The 15,097-nt window shown below is 42.4% G+C and overlaps 1 protein-coding gene across 2 annotated transcripts in view; it reads right to left on the reverse strand.

Annotated features, from left to right (window-relative positions):
* The window catches only part of LOC124112127 (ras-responsive element-binding protein 1-like), a 60,684-nt gene that overhangs the window by 19,330 nt on the left and 26,257 nt on the right, over positions 1-15,097 (reverse strand). Inside the window, exons 1-4 of one of the 2 annotated variants that reach the window (XM_046472144.2) lie at positions 12,232-13,882; positions 2,606-2,691; positions 1,016-1,390; positions 132-339 (exon numbers count right to left, since the gene is read on the reverse strand). In XM_046472144.2, coding sequence (XP_046328100.2) covers positions 132-339; positions 1,016-1,390; positions 2,606-2,691; positions 12,232-12,307 — 745 coding nt within the window. In that variant the 5' untranslated portion in view covers positions 12,308-13,882. Of the gene's footprint in view, positions 1-131; positions 340-1,015; positions 1,391-2,605; positions 2,692-12,231; positions 13,883-15,097 lie in introns of those variants that run through there. The other variant, XM_046472218.2, reaches the window with a different exon arrangement.

Genomic DNA, 15,097 nt, shown 5'->3' on the forward strand with positions numbered 1-15,097 from the left:
ATATGATGTTTTCATAATGTCAATCACTGGATTGTCTGGTCCAGACTCGATTATTTACAGACCGCCGTCACATAGCTGGAATATTGCTGAGTGCAGCGTTAAACAACAAAGAAACAAAGAAAAATCGTTACCTGAGTGGACCAACATGTGCCTGTCCAGGGAGCTCTGTGAGCTGAGGATCTTGCCACAGATGGTGCAGCTGTTGGCGGAGTTGGAACTGATGGCGGTGGAGTTGTGTTGGCGGATGTGGACGGTGAGATCATGTAGTGTGCTCATCTCATCCTTGCACACTGGGCACACGAACTTGGCAAGGCCATCTTTACCTGCTACAGGGAGAATCTGGGAGGAGAGAGAGAGTGAGTGAGTGAGTTTGGTCTAATACTATCACTGTGTGTCAGAGGGATGTGGGAAGAATACACAAGTCCAGATGTTAGATGCTTAGCATATTGGTTAAACCTGTAAGCAATGTGATGGTGCTGACAAACCTAGAACCAAAATCAGGAAGAATCTGTGATTCGAAGCCATATTTATAGGTTCCTGACATGCCTAAGGGAAGCAACTCTAGACAGCAAATTAGACGCCTTTAGCTATGGGCTACCACTGAGTGTCCTCTGGGAACAGAAACTTCAGTTGTCAGAACAATATCATAGCGGGGGATATAAACATCTGTTGTCATTGATATGAATCATAAAACCCTGGAAACAATGCATACAATTATAAATTTTCAGAGACTAAGCATTAGGCTACACACAGTGTCAATCACAAATGGTTATTTCTGGTATGGCAGTGATCAAGATATAGACTGATTAATTAATTAAATAATTTCCTGGCATCATAGAGTCTGCACAATATTTAGATTTACAAAGACACTAAAAACTTAGGCTAAATGAATGAATATCATGATCAAAAACTAAAACTGACTTTTCAAAAACCATATCTTGTACTGACAAATCAGCAAATCATAGAACATTTTTTGCATGTGACACACAAGATTGGATCAGACAACAATGCTGACCTTCTGCTCTTCGCTGATCTTTGCCCCCCTCTTAATAGGCCGGGAGGATGACGGGAACGCAGGGTAGTTTTGGCTGGAGGAATATAAGCTGGACGGATTGCTTGGGGACGGAGGGCGTGACGACCCTGCCTCACTCGGAGGGCCGCTGTGTGACTCGGGTTGGTTAATACTGGTCGGTGGAACCTGTGAACTGGAGCGATCTGACAGGGACAGCTCGGTCGCAATCTCCTCATCTTGGAAGTCTGTGTTGATTGTCAGAGGGTTCTCTTCGTCATCATCTTGAAAGTCAGTGTTGATTGTCAAAGGATTCTCCCTGTCATCATCTTGAAAGTCAGTGTTGATTGTCAAAGGGTTCTCCTCGTCGTACATTGAACTCTGAAAGAAGGAGGACGGTCATTGTCAAGACTTCAACGGACAAAGTTAAGAAAATGAAATCATTTGGTTTAAGGCAATAACACTGATGAGAGTTGGTTAATGAACCTTTTGTTCAGGGAGAGGAGCCTGGCTATTTCAGTTATGGTCACAAACATATGTCAAAGCAGAAACAAAATGAGGACTATTTTTTCAGTACTACCCGGTATGTTTCCGTTGTTCTTGACCACCATCATTTCCTGTCGATATCCAGCACAAGGTCAACTATCACAAAGCTAGTCCTAGCTGTCAAAGCTAGTTGATTGCATAATGTTTGCTTGTTAATGTTTTAGAAACCACACTCAGCAATATTCCAGCTATGTGAATAAGTGCCTGTGAGTAATCGAGCCTGGAATAGACAATCCATTGATTGATATTGTGAGAAACGATCCATAGTTGTTAACCATTACAGTAGCATTGTGAAATTTAGCCCTTGATTATCATACTAATCAATGTAATAGAAATGAATAAAGTATTGCTGACAATGTTAAAGTTGGCTAATTTACTCTGGCCTGTCGCTACTCAAACCAAAGGGAAGTAACTCTGATCTGAAGTTGTCGTAATCCTTGCTAATCAACACACGGCAGGGTTGAAATTCAACTGAGTCTTCTGACACATAATTTATTATTTATTTTGTAACTAATTGCAACTATTGTAACTATCAATGTTATGCATACTATCGACAATACCATTGGTGTGTTTACATTAGTATTAATATAATACAATCATTGGGCCAACAACTGCAACACATCGATAGTGCAGTAAATCCTTACACTCCTGGTCCTGAGTATATGACATTGTAGCAGCTCTGCCCTAATGTTAAATGTTTTATGGGTCCCATCAGCTGACACTACAACAGTTCCTTGTTGTTGTCCGTGCTACAGGTAGGTTCCTTGGGTTGAAGAAGTTGTAGGTTAACAGGAGGAAATCATTGACAGTGGAATAACAACATTTCTTTGTCTCGATGCAATAATTATTATTTCCTCATCTTGAAAAATTCAATATTCAATATATCACATCCTTTGTAAGAATTGATTGTTAACAAAGGGTTAAGAACAAGTGTTTATGTACATAAACTGTCAAGTACCACAAAGTCAAGTACACGGACAAAAATTTAAACTCGGAAGTTGAGTATATGATATATGATTTTACAAGACAATTATTTCCTTGGGGGAATACCTGATCATTGTGGAGTTCTTCAGTTGCCATGACGACTGGATCAACAGACTCTTCCTCTTCGTTTTGGCCAACCCCATTAGCACACACTGAAATGAAAGCCCACTGCATATAGACAACCATATACAACTGCCCCTATACTACTGCACATATACAAACATATACTGTTGCATATACAACCGTATACCACTACACGTACAATGGTTTACCACTGCACATATACAACTGAATACCACTGCTCAAATACAACCGTATACCACTGCATTTACAACCATATACACCTACATATACAACCGCATACCACTGCACATATATAACCGTATACCACAGCTCATATACAACCGTATACCACTGCATATACAACCGCATACCACTGCTCATATATAACCGTATACCACTGCATATACAACTGCATATACAACCATATACACCTACATATACAAACATATACCACTGCATATATAACCGTATACCACTGCATATACAACCGTATACCACTGCATATACAACCATATACACCTACATATACAACCGCATACCACTGCACATATACAACCGTATACCACTGCACATATACAACCGTATACCACTGCATATACAACCGTATACCACTGCTCATATACAACCGTATACCACTGCATATACAATCATATACACGTACATATACAAACGTATACCACTGCATATACAACCGTATACCACTGCTCATATACAACCGTATACCACTGCTCATATACAACCGTATACCACTGCTCATATACAACCGTATACCACTGCATATACAACCATATACCACTGCATATACAACCGTATACCACTGCTCATATACAACCGCATACCACTGCAAATACAACCGTATACCACTGCATATACAACCGTATACCACTGCATATACAACCGTATACCACTGCTCATATACAACCGTATACCACTGCATATACAATCATATACACGTACATATACAACCGTATACCACTGCATATACAACCGTATACCACAGCTCATATACAACCGTATACCACTGCTCATATACAACCGTATACCACTGCATATACAACCGTATACCACTGCTCATATACAACCGTATACCACTGCATATACAACCGTATACCACTGCTCATATACAACCGTATACCACTGCATATACAATCATATACACATACATATACAACCGTATACCATTGCATATACAATCATATACACGTACATATACAACCGTATACCACTGCATCCATACAACCATGAATTACTTGATATATTCATTTATGGACGATTGCAGTGAATACAAAATGTATATTCTCACATGCATAGATGAGCAAAAAGTAATGTATGATGGTAGTAGAATCTTGTTATTTTGTTAATTAGCATCAACATAGACCCCATGACAGCGACCCCTCCATTTACACCAGTCATGGTTTGGATGTACAACCAGCCTGTAAAACAGCCTCTTATCCTGACAACATGGACAACAAAGAAACAGTCCAGATGATATACTAATTGACTGACTTAGAATCAGCCTTCTTTCAAGTAGATCCCTTCCTCGTAATCTGTGGATGGGCATCCATCATAACTCTACATTCATCTCCATCAAGTATCAGGGTTAGTCGTGAGACTCTCCATCACCAGCTACCTGCTGCCATCCATCACTCACATCCGATAAGCCTGTATCTGACAGCTGGTATGATACATCTAATAATGACATCCCACATTCATTATTGCCCTTCTCAACCCGTTAAGACCTGTGGGTCTTCAGCAACCCATTCTTGTTGTAGGAGGCGACAACCTGGACCAGGTGATCATGCTTGCTGACTTGGTTGATGCATGTCATTGTATCCCAACTGCGTAGATCAATGCACATGAAGTCAATCACTGGATTGTCTGGTTCAAACTCAATTATTCACATACCGCCATCACATAGCTGGAGTGCAGCGTTAACAACAAACAAAGAAACAAACAAATTGCCCTACTCAAGATACAGCTCACATGCAGGGTTTTAAGGGACAGACAAATATGAGCCAAGTATGCTCAAATGTAGAAAATGGATGCAGAAAAAAAATAACGCATCCAGAGGGACGCACAATAATATTTGTCATACCCACAATGCATCAAGAGCAGTCACATATGTCTGTTGACCCGTGAAGATCCGGGGTAGAATATGTCTTCAGCAACCCATACTTGGCGTAAAAGGCGACTATGCTTGTCGTAAAAGGCGACTAACGGGATCGGGTGGTCAGGCTCCCCGACTTGGTTGATACATGTCAGCGATCCCAATTGCATGGATCAATGCTCATGATGTCAACCACTGGATTGTCTGGTCCAGACTCGATTATTTTACAGACCGCCGTCATATAGCTGGAATGTTGCTGAGTGCGGCGTTAAACAACAAACCAACCAACCAACAGATGTCTGTTCTTTCATCCATCAATCATGACCATTGATTCATTCCAGGCTCTCAAGTACTTATTTAAACATACAGAACACTACACCATTTCATTACTCTACAGGACCCTCATACTGCCTGCAAGGACCCTTAAAATTAATCACTGAGTGTCCCTTGGACCCCAACTTTTGTATGTCAAGGTAAAACCCTGTCACATGCATCCAAAATAACAGTAAAATATTGACAGCGAAACCCTGTTAGTCTGATCCCTGAAACTCTGGAAGCCTTGGCTGTTTTAAACATCTATACATAGTCAAGGAACAGCTGGAATATGATCCATTTATATGGAAATGTGTCAATCTGGATGGTTCAATTGGGAATACCATGCAAATTAACATGGTTTCAGTGTATTAAGATAACTAGCCATGAAGGCTTGTCACGCTGTCAAAATGCATCCTCGAAACTAGTCACTTGTCCTGTCACCTATGCTGTGCTACATATGATCTGGATGTTGAAACATAACACGTATCATTTCCTATGTCAATATTGTCATATCGCCCTCCACAGAGACATCCTCCTCATCTCACAGGCCTCGTCCCAGCACCCAGCAGTCCCATCACTCAAGGATCATATTTTCCTTCAAACCGCTTCCCTTTTGATGAATCATCGTATACAAAGCTACATAAAAACCGTGTCTGGTGAACTGCGAGATGACACCAGGAGACTAATCGCTGATGATCAAACGGTACAGAGACAAAAAGCTCCGTCAGCGATGTTGTGATTGATGCATCAGTGACAGCAGTCAGGACAGAGGAAGGGTTCGCACCCCGGGCAAAAACATCAGCTCTAGGAGCCTGAGAGGGAGACAGAGAGGAAGACATACAACATGATGGATAGAGGGACTCATTTCTAGTGGTGTTTCTCAATGTCATAAAAGGCCTACCATACTTATTCATCCTTAAAGGGCGGTCGGGTAGCCTAGTGGTAAAAGCGTTTGCTCATCACGCCGAAAACCCAGGTTTGATTCCCAACATGGGTACAATGTGTGAAACCCATTTCTGGTGTCCCCTGCCGTGATATTGCAGGAATATTGCTAAAAGCAGCGTAAAACCAAACTCACTCACTAACTATTCATCCTTTAACTGCCAGGCTGCTACAGGTGGATTCATCATCTCAACAGATATAACACAATAAACACTCTTGTCCATATCTAATGAACAATTCCAAGCAATCAGCCTTCAATCAATGATGGTATCTTGAAACAATCACAACCGATTTGATTTCATTTATTGACCTTATCTCAAAACAAGGCAATCCCAACCAATTTGACTTCATTCAGAGGCTATTTCAAAACAACCCAAATAATTGGACCGCGTGAAGGGATGGGTACACAAGTGTAACAGCCAGATAGTGACAATGTAATGGCTGTTTTATTCTTTATCCTATGTGCTGACAACTACTTCAACATGTCCAATACACAAACGATGATTCAGGTTGTATTCCGCTTAAACCAGATCTGTAGCAATGCTCAGGAACTCTTGCACTAGGACAGGCTTTAACAGATTAGAATGGTGCAGATGTCTTGTATCAATAAGGGGTGGTGGGGAAGCCTCCTGGTTGAAGTGTTGGCTCATCACGCCAAAGACTCGGGTTCGATTCCCCACATTAATACAATGTGTGAAGTCCATTTTCTGGTGTCCTCTGCCGTGATATTGCTGGAATATTGCTTAAAGCGGTGTAAAACCAGACTCACTCACTCACTCTTGTATCAAACAACCCAATTGATGGGTGTCACCATGACTGTGAAAGTCAAGAGAAGATCTTGCATACTTACTTGATATGACGTAAGCCCTCATGTCATCATCTAGCGATCGCATTTAGTAATTACACAGAGATGCTGAGCTATGGTCAACACGTCAGACTGTTCATCTATCCCGTGATACAAGACAAGATGAAACAAGCACCTGTTGAGGCTCGAGAAGTGTTGCCAGAGAAGCACTCATCCATGTAATGATGTAGACATCAGCATGTCATAGCAGGATTTGCATGTGTCAGGGGGTGTGGAGGGCTGCCAAACAGTGGCCTGTGACAAGTTGTCAATATGTAGCGTGATACTTCTGTTGTGATACAATGGACAACAAGTCATCATGATCATATATATATATATATATATTTGTACACACTGGTATCAACAACAGTAGGATATATATATCAAACTGTGGTTTTAAGAGATTTAACATAAAAATATTGCATTTTCTGCAACTGTTGAATTATCGAATGCCCTATTTCCTGATACGACTACAGGTCTCCCACAAAAACCAATGAAGATCAGGCTGCTGTGCTTTCTAAACAGTCTCCAAAGTCTGTGCCACCAGTATCACGCTCTCACTATCAGTACATACACTGAATTCCGGAAGCTTGGACACCCATGTTTCAGGGATACCCTAGACCAACTCTTAGCCTCTGAAAATATATACTTTGGATTTAAACAAGCACATGCAATTAAATTGAAAAGGAGCCCCTGAACCTGTGGAAAATCTAGACTTGCTTCTATGACAGGCTCTGTGATGCTAGGAAATGTATTCATTCATTCATTCATTCATTCATTCATTCATTCATTCATTCATTCATTCATTCATTCATTCATTCATTCATTCATTCATTCATTCATTCATTCATTCATTCATTCATTCATTCATTCATATCTTGATCACTGTCATACCAGAAATTGACATTGTATTTCTAGACTTATGTAGCTGCCCCGAGAGTGGAAGGTCTGTGGCTCGATCTTCTGCCGTGACAAAACAAAAGACGGTTAAAAGATGGTACTTGGCATTAAGGGAATAAAACAAGAACAAGATACTGTGTCTGAGGATATCAGTATTTAAACTGTGTCATGGTATTTCAGTGAACTAGCACTATAGAACCTGCATTACTCCACATGCATCTCCACACACACATACACATCAATGGATGTTGCTATATAAATGCTTTAATCTTGAACCCCATTTCACTCCTCACATAGTCAACCAATGCGTTTTCAATTTCAAGCTAGTTTATATCAGTCATATATCACCAGTACGTCAACAACCATTATACAACATTCCTCATCAGTGATATGTTGACAGAGTGACAGGAAGAAAATTATGTTTTCTCATGAAGTGAAATAACAATCTGATGGTGTTTATACTCTCATATTGACAATAGAAGCTATCAAATTCATTATTGACAACTCATTTATGACTGCCTACAGTCAGTGGCAGTAGTGAAATCCTGTACATAAGCTTCCTGTTGTTCCCAGTGACCCCCGAGTCTACTCTACACAAGCACATCTATAGTGATATGGTGTAGGAAACCTCACCAGAGAAAGCATTCTCCAGGAAATACTATCACCATACAGTTGCTAGGGGAGTGAGTCAGAGCTTGTCGCAAGGACTGTGCAATGTATACAACTGTATACAATGTATAGTATTGCTTACTATTTCCCTTGTAACACACACGTTTGAGGAGGATATATACAGACATATAACCTTTAGTCACAGGAGGATACGCAGATAGTGATTAGTATTCAAAGGTGCTGACTCATTAATATTCATGAGTTTCCTGAACATCAGCCTGACTTTCCAGTAATCCAAAGCTTTCTCCCGACTATGTGTGATGTTACGTAATCATCTCCAAAGTTATTTACTTAGCTAAACATCCAGGTTTTTTCTGAGTGATTGAGTGAGTTAATATGGTTCTATGCTGTGAGTTAATATTCCTGCAATGTCATTGTGGGAAACACCAAATAAGGCTTCACACATTTTACACATGTGGGGGATCTGAACCTGGGTGTTATGGGTTACGATTTAATATCAGATAAATCAAGAGGAAACTAAAATTATCTATTACCCTACCAATGTGAAATGTTTCAGAAACTAAAATCCGACCTTGGGACAGGATTACCTATTTATACAGTAATTGACTTTTGCCTATGTATTGATTAGTTAGCAGGTAGGTCAACATGTTAACTGATGGCAGGGCTTGAAAAGATTCTTAATCCCAACTTATCCTGCAGGGCAAGTAGATATTATTTTGTATACTCTGCAATATTTTCACTTGTCCTATTAAATCATTTTATGTTCTTGGTTAGTTATTCTCCTTTCCTGTTATTAATCTTTGAGTTAAGGGTATTTACGATTAGCAGTACAAAATAATTCACAATCACTGCCACCCACATTCATCTCCGCCGATTCAAAGTATTTCGGCCATGAACATTTAGTTTTCGTTGTTTACAGTCATACTGAGTTTTTTAAAAATATATTCATTTTTTGGGCCTGTTTGGTAATGAAATCATGTTTTTTCCAGCCAACCCCTCTATTCCCAATTGAAAACAGCCATAACCCTCACAAAATCATTCACTTTAGATTTGACATTTGAGAATCAGTAACTCATCGCTTACAACAAAAATAAATATAATTGCGCCCCTGTAATTAATAGTTTCGAAACCTGCAGCACAAACCCACCTTTTGTTTATTTCTTTAGCGGACAGTTGCCAAGTATGCCTTCTATTTATGATATAAGTGACACATAATTCGTTATTATCACTATGAATGTACGAGAAATAAAAACATACTTTCGGTTCAAAATTATCCTGCATATTTGATTGAAAACAGTTAGATGAATTGATACGATTGAAATAAAAATATCGCCCAGTAGGACGACTGTTGCTTTACATCTTCCTCGCCCTGCACATACTGCCACTCGTCAATACGATCCCCAAACCCATCCCACCGCCAACCCCTAATATATAGCGACCTATATGGCAGATGAAAGAGGATTATGATCTTTCAACCCTAAAGTGTGTAACCATTTGTTAGTCATCACACTCACCCTCCAGAGGGCGCTCTGAGGGATTTGCTAATTGTTGAACTAATGCCTAAGGCAAAATATTTATCAATCCAATCCAATTTTTTCCTTATCATTACTAATTAAATTTATTGAAATACTGCAAATAACTGTTTTTATTACTTTGTGTATTATTTTTATTTGCAATTATTGATTGCTTCTCTTTGCTGATTTGCAAAAAAGTAATACCTTCTGAGCCTTGTGCGTATCTTAATATCTTTTATGAAAATGATGGTTTAAAGGAGGGCACTTGCTACATCCACTACGGTAGGTACACCTGCCATCTGGACAATAAATCAATCGGCATCATAACAATATAAACATAACTCAGTACACAGGACCCTCTCGAGCATCCAGGCCAGTGCACATATAGTTTCAACACGCCCTTGAGGGGGGCCATAAACATGATAAAAGTCAGCACGTACATCCCTCCATCCCCAAGTCAAACACTTGAGCCCCCAGTCAGAACAAAGGTAGTGGGTGTGGCAGGCAGTCACAATGCTCACTAGCCTTGTGCCAGGCATTGCAGTGATGCACGATGTCAGATATTTCATCCACGCTCCCATATCCAGGCAGAGAAAGATTCTATTGTGTAAATAGGGCCTTTCAATGACACTTTTTAAAAATGAACCACTTCACAAATGTTAAGTTGTTTAGGCAATTTAAAAAAAATAATTTTAATCAATTTTCATTAAAAAAAAGCATATAAGTATTAGTTGGTATCAAGTCAACAAGTCAATCATGATCAAAGTGTTTGCCACACTGGATGCAGAAAGAACCTGCTGTAACCAATCATATTGACTTGAGTCGTGGTGGGTGAGATGGGTGTGGTGGTTGTTGGTATTAAAGTGGAGGGGTGGTGATTGGTGGGGTGGGGTGGGGTGGGGGTGGGGGAGAGAGGAGGGGGGGTGGGGGGGGGGGAGAGGAGGGGGGGAGGGATCAATATTGGGGTAGGAGATTTGTCCTGTTGCCTGTGAGAGTAATTTCAGGATGTAGTACATTCCTTATTGTCAAGTGTCGTTACGTGTGGCTAAACACAACATCCATTAGGTCCGCATCACCTAAAGGTAAACATGTAGCCAGACAGACCTGGTGTATCACCACTTGAATATCGCCTCCAACAAGAACTGCGGCTGACAGCTTGAAGTATACAGGATGTATAGGGGTGTTATCAGGAGGGGCTGGAATGTGGGGTGGGGGTGGGGGTGTGGGGGGGGTAAAAGTGTTGAATCATGATGGAGATAGGGAGGTGAAACAAGAGATGCCTGTTGAATGCAAGAGTCTGTTGTAGCTGCAGACCTTGGTGGATGTTGAACAGTTACTGTGACAAGCATACACAGCCTCTACTCTTGAAACAACAAGACATCGACAGACATGGTACAAATGCACTTGGAGGGGGTGGGGAGATGGGAGGGGACTCAGGTGGAAAGACGGGGTTGGGTAGGAAGGTGGGGTAGGAAGGTGGGGTAGGGGATGGGGTTGTGAGGGGAACAGGGTGGAAGATGGGAGAGGACTGGGGGTTGAGAAGGGGTAGGGAGTGGGTAGAAAGGGGGACTAGGGGGGATGAAGTTGGGAAGATAGGGTAGGGGATGGGTAGGGAGGATTGGGTCGGGTGGGGTAGGTCGGGAGGGGAGTAGGGTGGGGATGAGGACGGGAAGATGGGGTTGGGTGGGGTAGGTCGGGATGTGAGTAGGGTGGGGATAAGGGTGGAAGATAGGTTGGGGTGGGGTAGGTCGGGATGGGAGTAGGGTGGGGATGAGGGTGGGAAGATGGGGTTGGGTGGGGATGAGGGTGGAAGATGGGGTTGGGTGGGGTAGGTAGGGATGGGAGTAGGGTGGGGATGAGGGTGGGAAGATGGGGTTGGGTGGGGATGAGGGTGGAAGATGGGGTTGGGTGGGGTAGGTAGGGATGGGAGTAGGGTGGGGATGAGGGTGGGAAGATGGGGTTGGGTGGGGATGAGGGTGGAAGATGGGGTTGGGTGGGGTAGGTAGGGATGGGAGTAGGGTGGGGATGAGGGTGGGAAGATGGGGTTGGGTGGGGATGAGGGTGGAAGATGGGGTTGGGTGGGGTAGGTTGGGATGGGAGTAGGGTGGGGATGAGAGTGGGAAGATCTGGTTGGGTGGGGATGAGGGTGGAAGATGGGGTTGGGTGGGGTAGGTTGGTAGGGGAGAAGGGTGGGGATGAGAGGGGGAAGATAGGGTTGGGAGAGGGCAGGATCGAAGGGGAGTAGGGATTGGGTGGGGGCAGAACAGTAGGGAGATTGGACAAGGAAGAAGGACAACACCTGTAGACAAACATAACCCTGGATGCGGGCCACCCCATCCCCGAGCTGAGTGGCACCCTGATATGGTCGACACCCTACCTGCATATCTCCATCTCAACTGCGGACTCCTCTTGACAGGGACATGCATCTGTATCTGTGGCGTACCTAGCTTCATGCTGCTAGGTTTCCGTCACTACACAGACAGGAGGCTGCAGCGATCACTTACGGATGAAGTCAAGGGGAGCAGGTCACATCACTGTGTCAAGCTTGTCATGTGTCTCCCATGAGAGATAGTATGTTGCAACATTCACTGTCACTGTTAATCTAGTATTGCTGTATTTGAAATTGATTCAATTCCCCAGCAACACAGCAACTGCAGAGACACGCATACAATCTTCTCTCTATGAAGTGCTTTGAGCCAAATGTGCGGGATGACAAGTCAAAAAGACCCGGACTTTTACAGCAAGGATGTAGACACCAGTGACCTCACCTTGACTGCACCCTTTTCACAATAGTCATAGAAACAGCCCTTCAAATTCCTCACAATATTTATAAAGCTGCTCAGAAACAAGAATACAATGCCACGCTCTGCAGCTTCAATGCACAGTATGGCCCATTGAACTGCATCTCTGATTCAACGATGGATTTAGTCCGACTGAATGTTTCAAACGACTGCGTGAGAATTAAGTTTCCGTAACTGATGTGACGAGAGTGTAATCCAACATCTTCCCTTTGAAAAAAGTCAGGTTGTGAAATGACATTCCCACCTTTGTTGGTCAAACAGAGTTAGTGTATCATACATACCCCATAACATGTCTGTTCATCTAACCGTCTACAATGTGATGATGTCCATGGTCCCTCCGTACTTTACATATATTTTCACTTTTTTTTGTTATCTACGTTTCACTTGATCAACACCAGTGTATATATAAAATGGACGTCCACCTCATCAACTCATCCACAAATCCAAGTTTGAATCGTGTCAACCGAGTTCACTCCGTTTCTACAACCTGTACACAGTACAGTATACAATATATACAGTAAGATGCACGATATCCTGATCACACCTGTCAGTACATATGTCCAGTTTCTCAATATCAATCTTCCTTCAACTATATCTGCACCAAACCACAGTCCTTTCCTCGTTTCAATGCAAGTATCCAGTTTCTCAATGTCAATCTTCCATCAACTATGTCTATGCCAAGCCACAGTCCTCTGCTCGTTTTAGTGCAAGTGTCCAATTTCTCAACTGTGTCTATGGTGAAGTACAGTCCTCTCCTCATCCTCGTCCGGTAAACACGTCCAGTCTGTCCACCGTCTGACCCTCTGTCCTTTCCTCTGAGGATCCACACCGTCTGTGTCACCACCTACTCTGCCCCGAGCAATCTACACTTCTCCTCTCATCACTCGCGACATCCTCACGCATCAGACGCCTTCTGGCAGCTCCAGGCTGAAGGCAGTCATCATAAAGCGTTATCAGCGTGACAGCTGCAGAAGCAGCAGATACATATCCATGTCTCCAGCGACTTCCTTCACCAAGCAGAATCTGCCCCAGGGTGTCCTGTCGTGATGTGTGCGCTCCCCCCCGGCCCTAACAGCCTTGGCTCCATCATCCTAATTCATCATCTCCCCTCCTCATGCACCAGCGACAACTTGGGCCGCTGCGTCTAGATTATCGCCTGGTCTCTCTGTACAGGCACTTCCTGTCCCTGACACATGGTTCATACCCTCAGCATCGTAAACCCTACATCACCGTAACATACATCGCTGTCTGCAACACCAAACTGTCTGTTGCGTGTTTTGCCATGTTTGGCTTGAAACTTCCGTCAGGAGATGCATGCATCATAATTCTAAATGCACATACCACAGTAAAACACATCCTCCTGCATGAGCTCATCTCAATCTGCTGCTCACCTGGGCATCGCCACCAAGACAATGAATGTGTCACAAACAATAAAATTCCCATTGTCGTCTTCAACTGATATATAATTGCTTTTTCCTGTGTAAAATGTATTAAAACAAACCAGTAATTTATTAGGGGCAAGGAAGGGGGGAGGGGGGAGGGCGAGGGGGGAGGGGGCAGGTAGTCAAGAGTTTTTGATGCACTTACGTACTGAAAATAATACATGATGACCTTCTCCTCCCCGTGACATTGTTCAATTTTTTCAATAGCCTTCCTTTTCTAAAAAGACAAAATGCAAAAGCACTTCTTTTTTTATCATAAAATGTCCATTTTCACATGACCCTCTCCTAATATGGGTATTATATTTTTATGACCATGCCCTAAAGACTGTCAAAAATTCGGGGCGACCCTCTGACTCCACTCCCCATAACAAATAATCAGTCCCTTAGAAGAAGTTTTTTTTAAGACTACTTCATCCATTCACGAATACTTCATCTGACTATTTTCCTTCTCAGTTTTTCAGGAATTTATACTTTCTAAAGTTTTTGTTTTTTTCTATATGCAAGAATAGTATAGTCTCTTCATGGTGGTGTAATTGGTAGTTGTGTAGAGGCAGCCCAGATTACAAATACTGTTGTATACTGATCATGCTGGTAATGTAGTTGTGCGATGAGTTTGGTAGCATACATTAATAAATTGTATCTATTATTGTATCAGACCCGTGAAGATCCGGGGTAGAATAGGTCTTCAGCAACCCATGCTTGCCGTAAAAGGCGACTATGCTTGTCGTAAAAGGCGACTAACGGGGTCGGATGGTCAGGCTCCCCGACTTGGTTGATGCATGTCATCGATCCCAGTTGCGTGGATCGATGCTCATGATGTCAATCACTGGATTGTCTGGTCCAGACTCGATTACTTATACAGACCGCCGTCATATAGCTGGAATATTGCTGAGTGCGGCGTTAAACAACAAACCAACCAAACCAATATTATTGCATCAGTTATTCAAGCTCTTTCCTTCAGACAGCATGGATAGAGACCGACACAATCTGAAGATGTACT

The sequence above is a fragment of the Haliotis rufescens genome, unplaced genomic scaffold (genome assembly GCF_023055435.1).
Source record: "Haliotis rufescens isolate VD_foot unplaced genomic scaffold, xgHalRufe1.0.p SCAF_17, whole genome shotgun sequence".
NCBI classification, from domain to species: domain Eukaryota; kingdom Metazoa; phylum Mollusca; class Gastropoda; order Lepetellida; family Haliotidae; genus Haliotis; species Haliotis rufescens.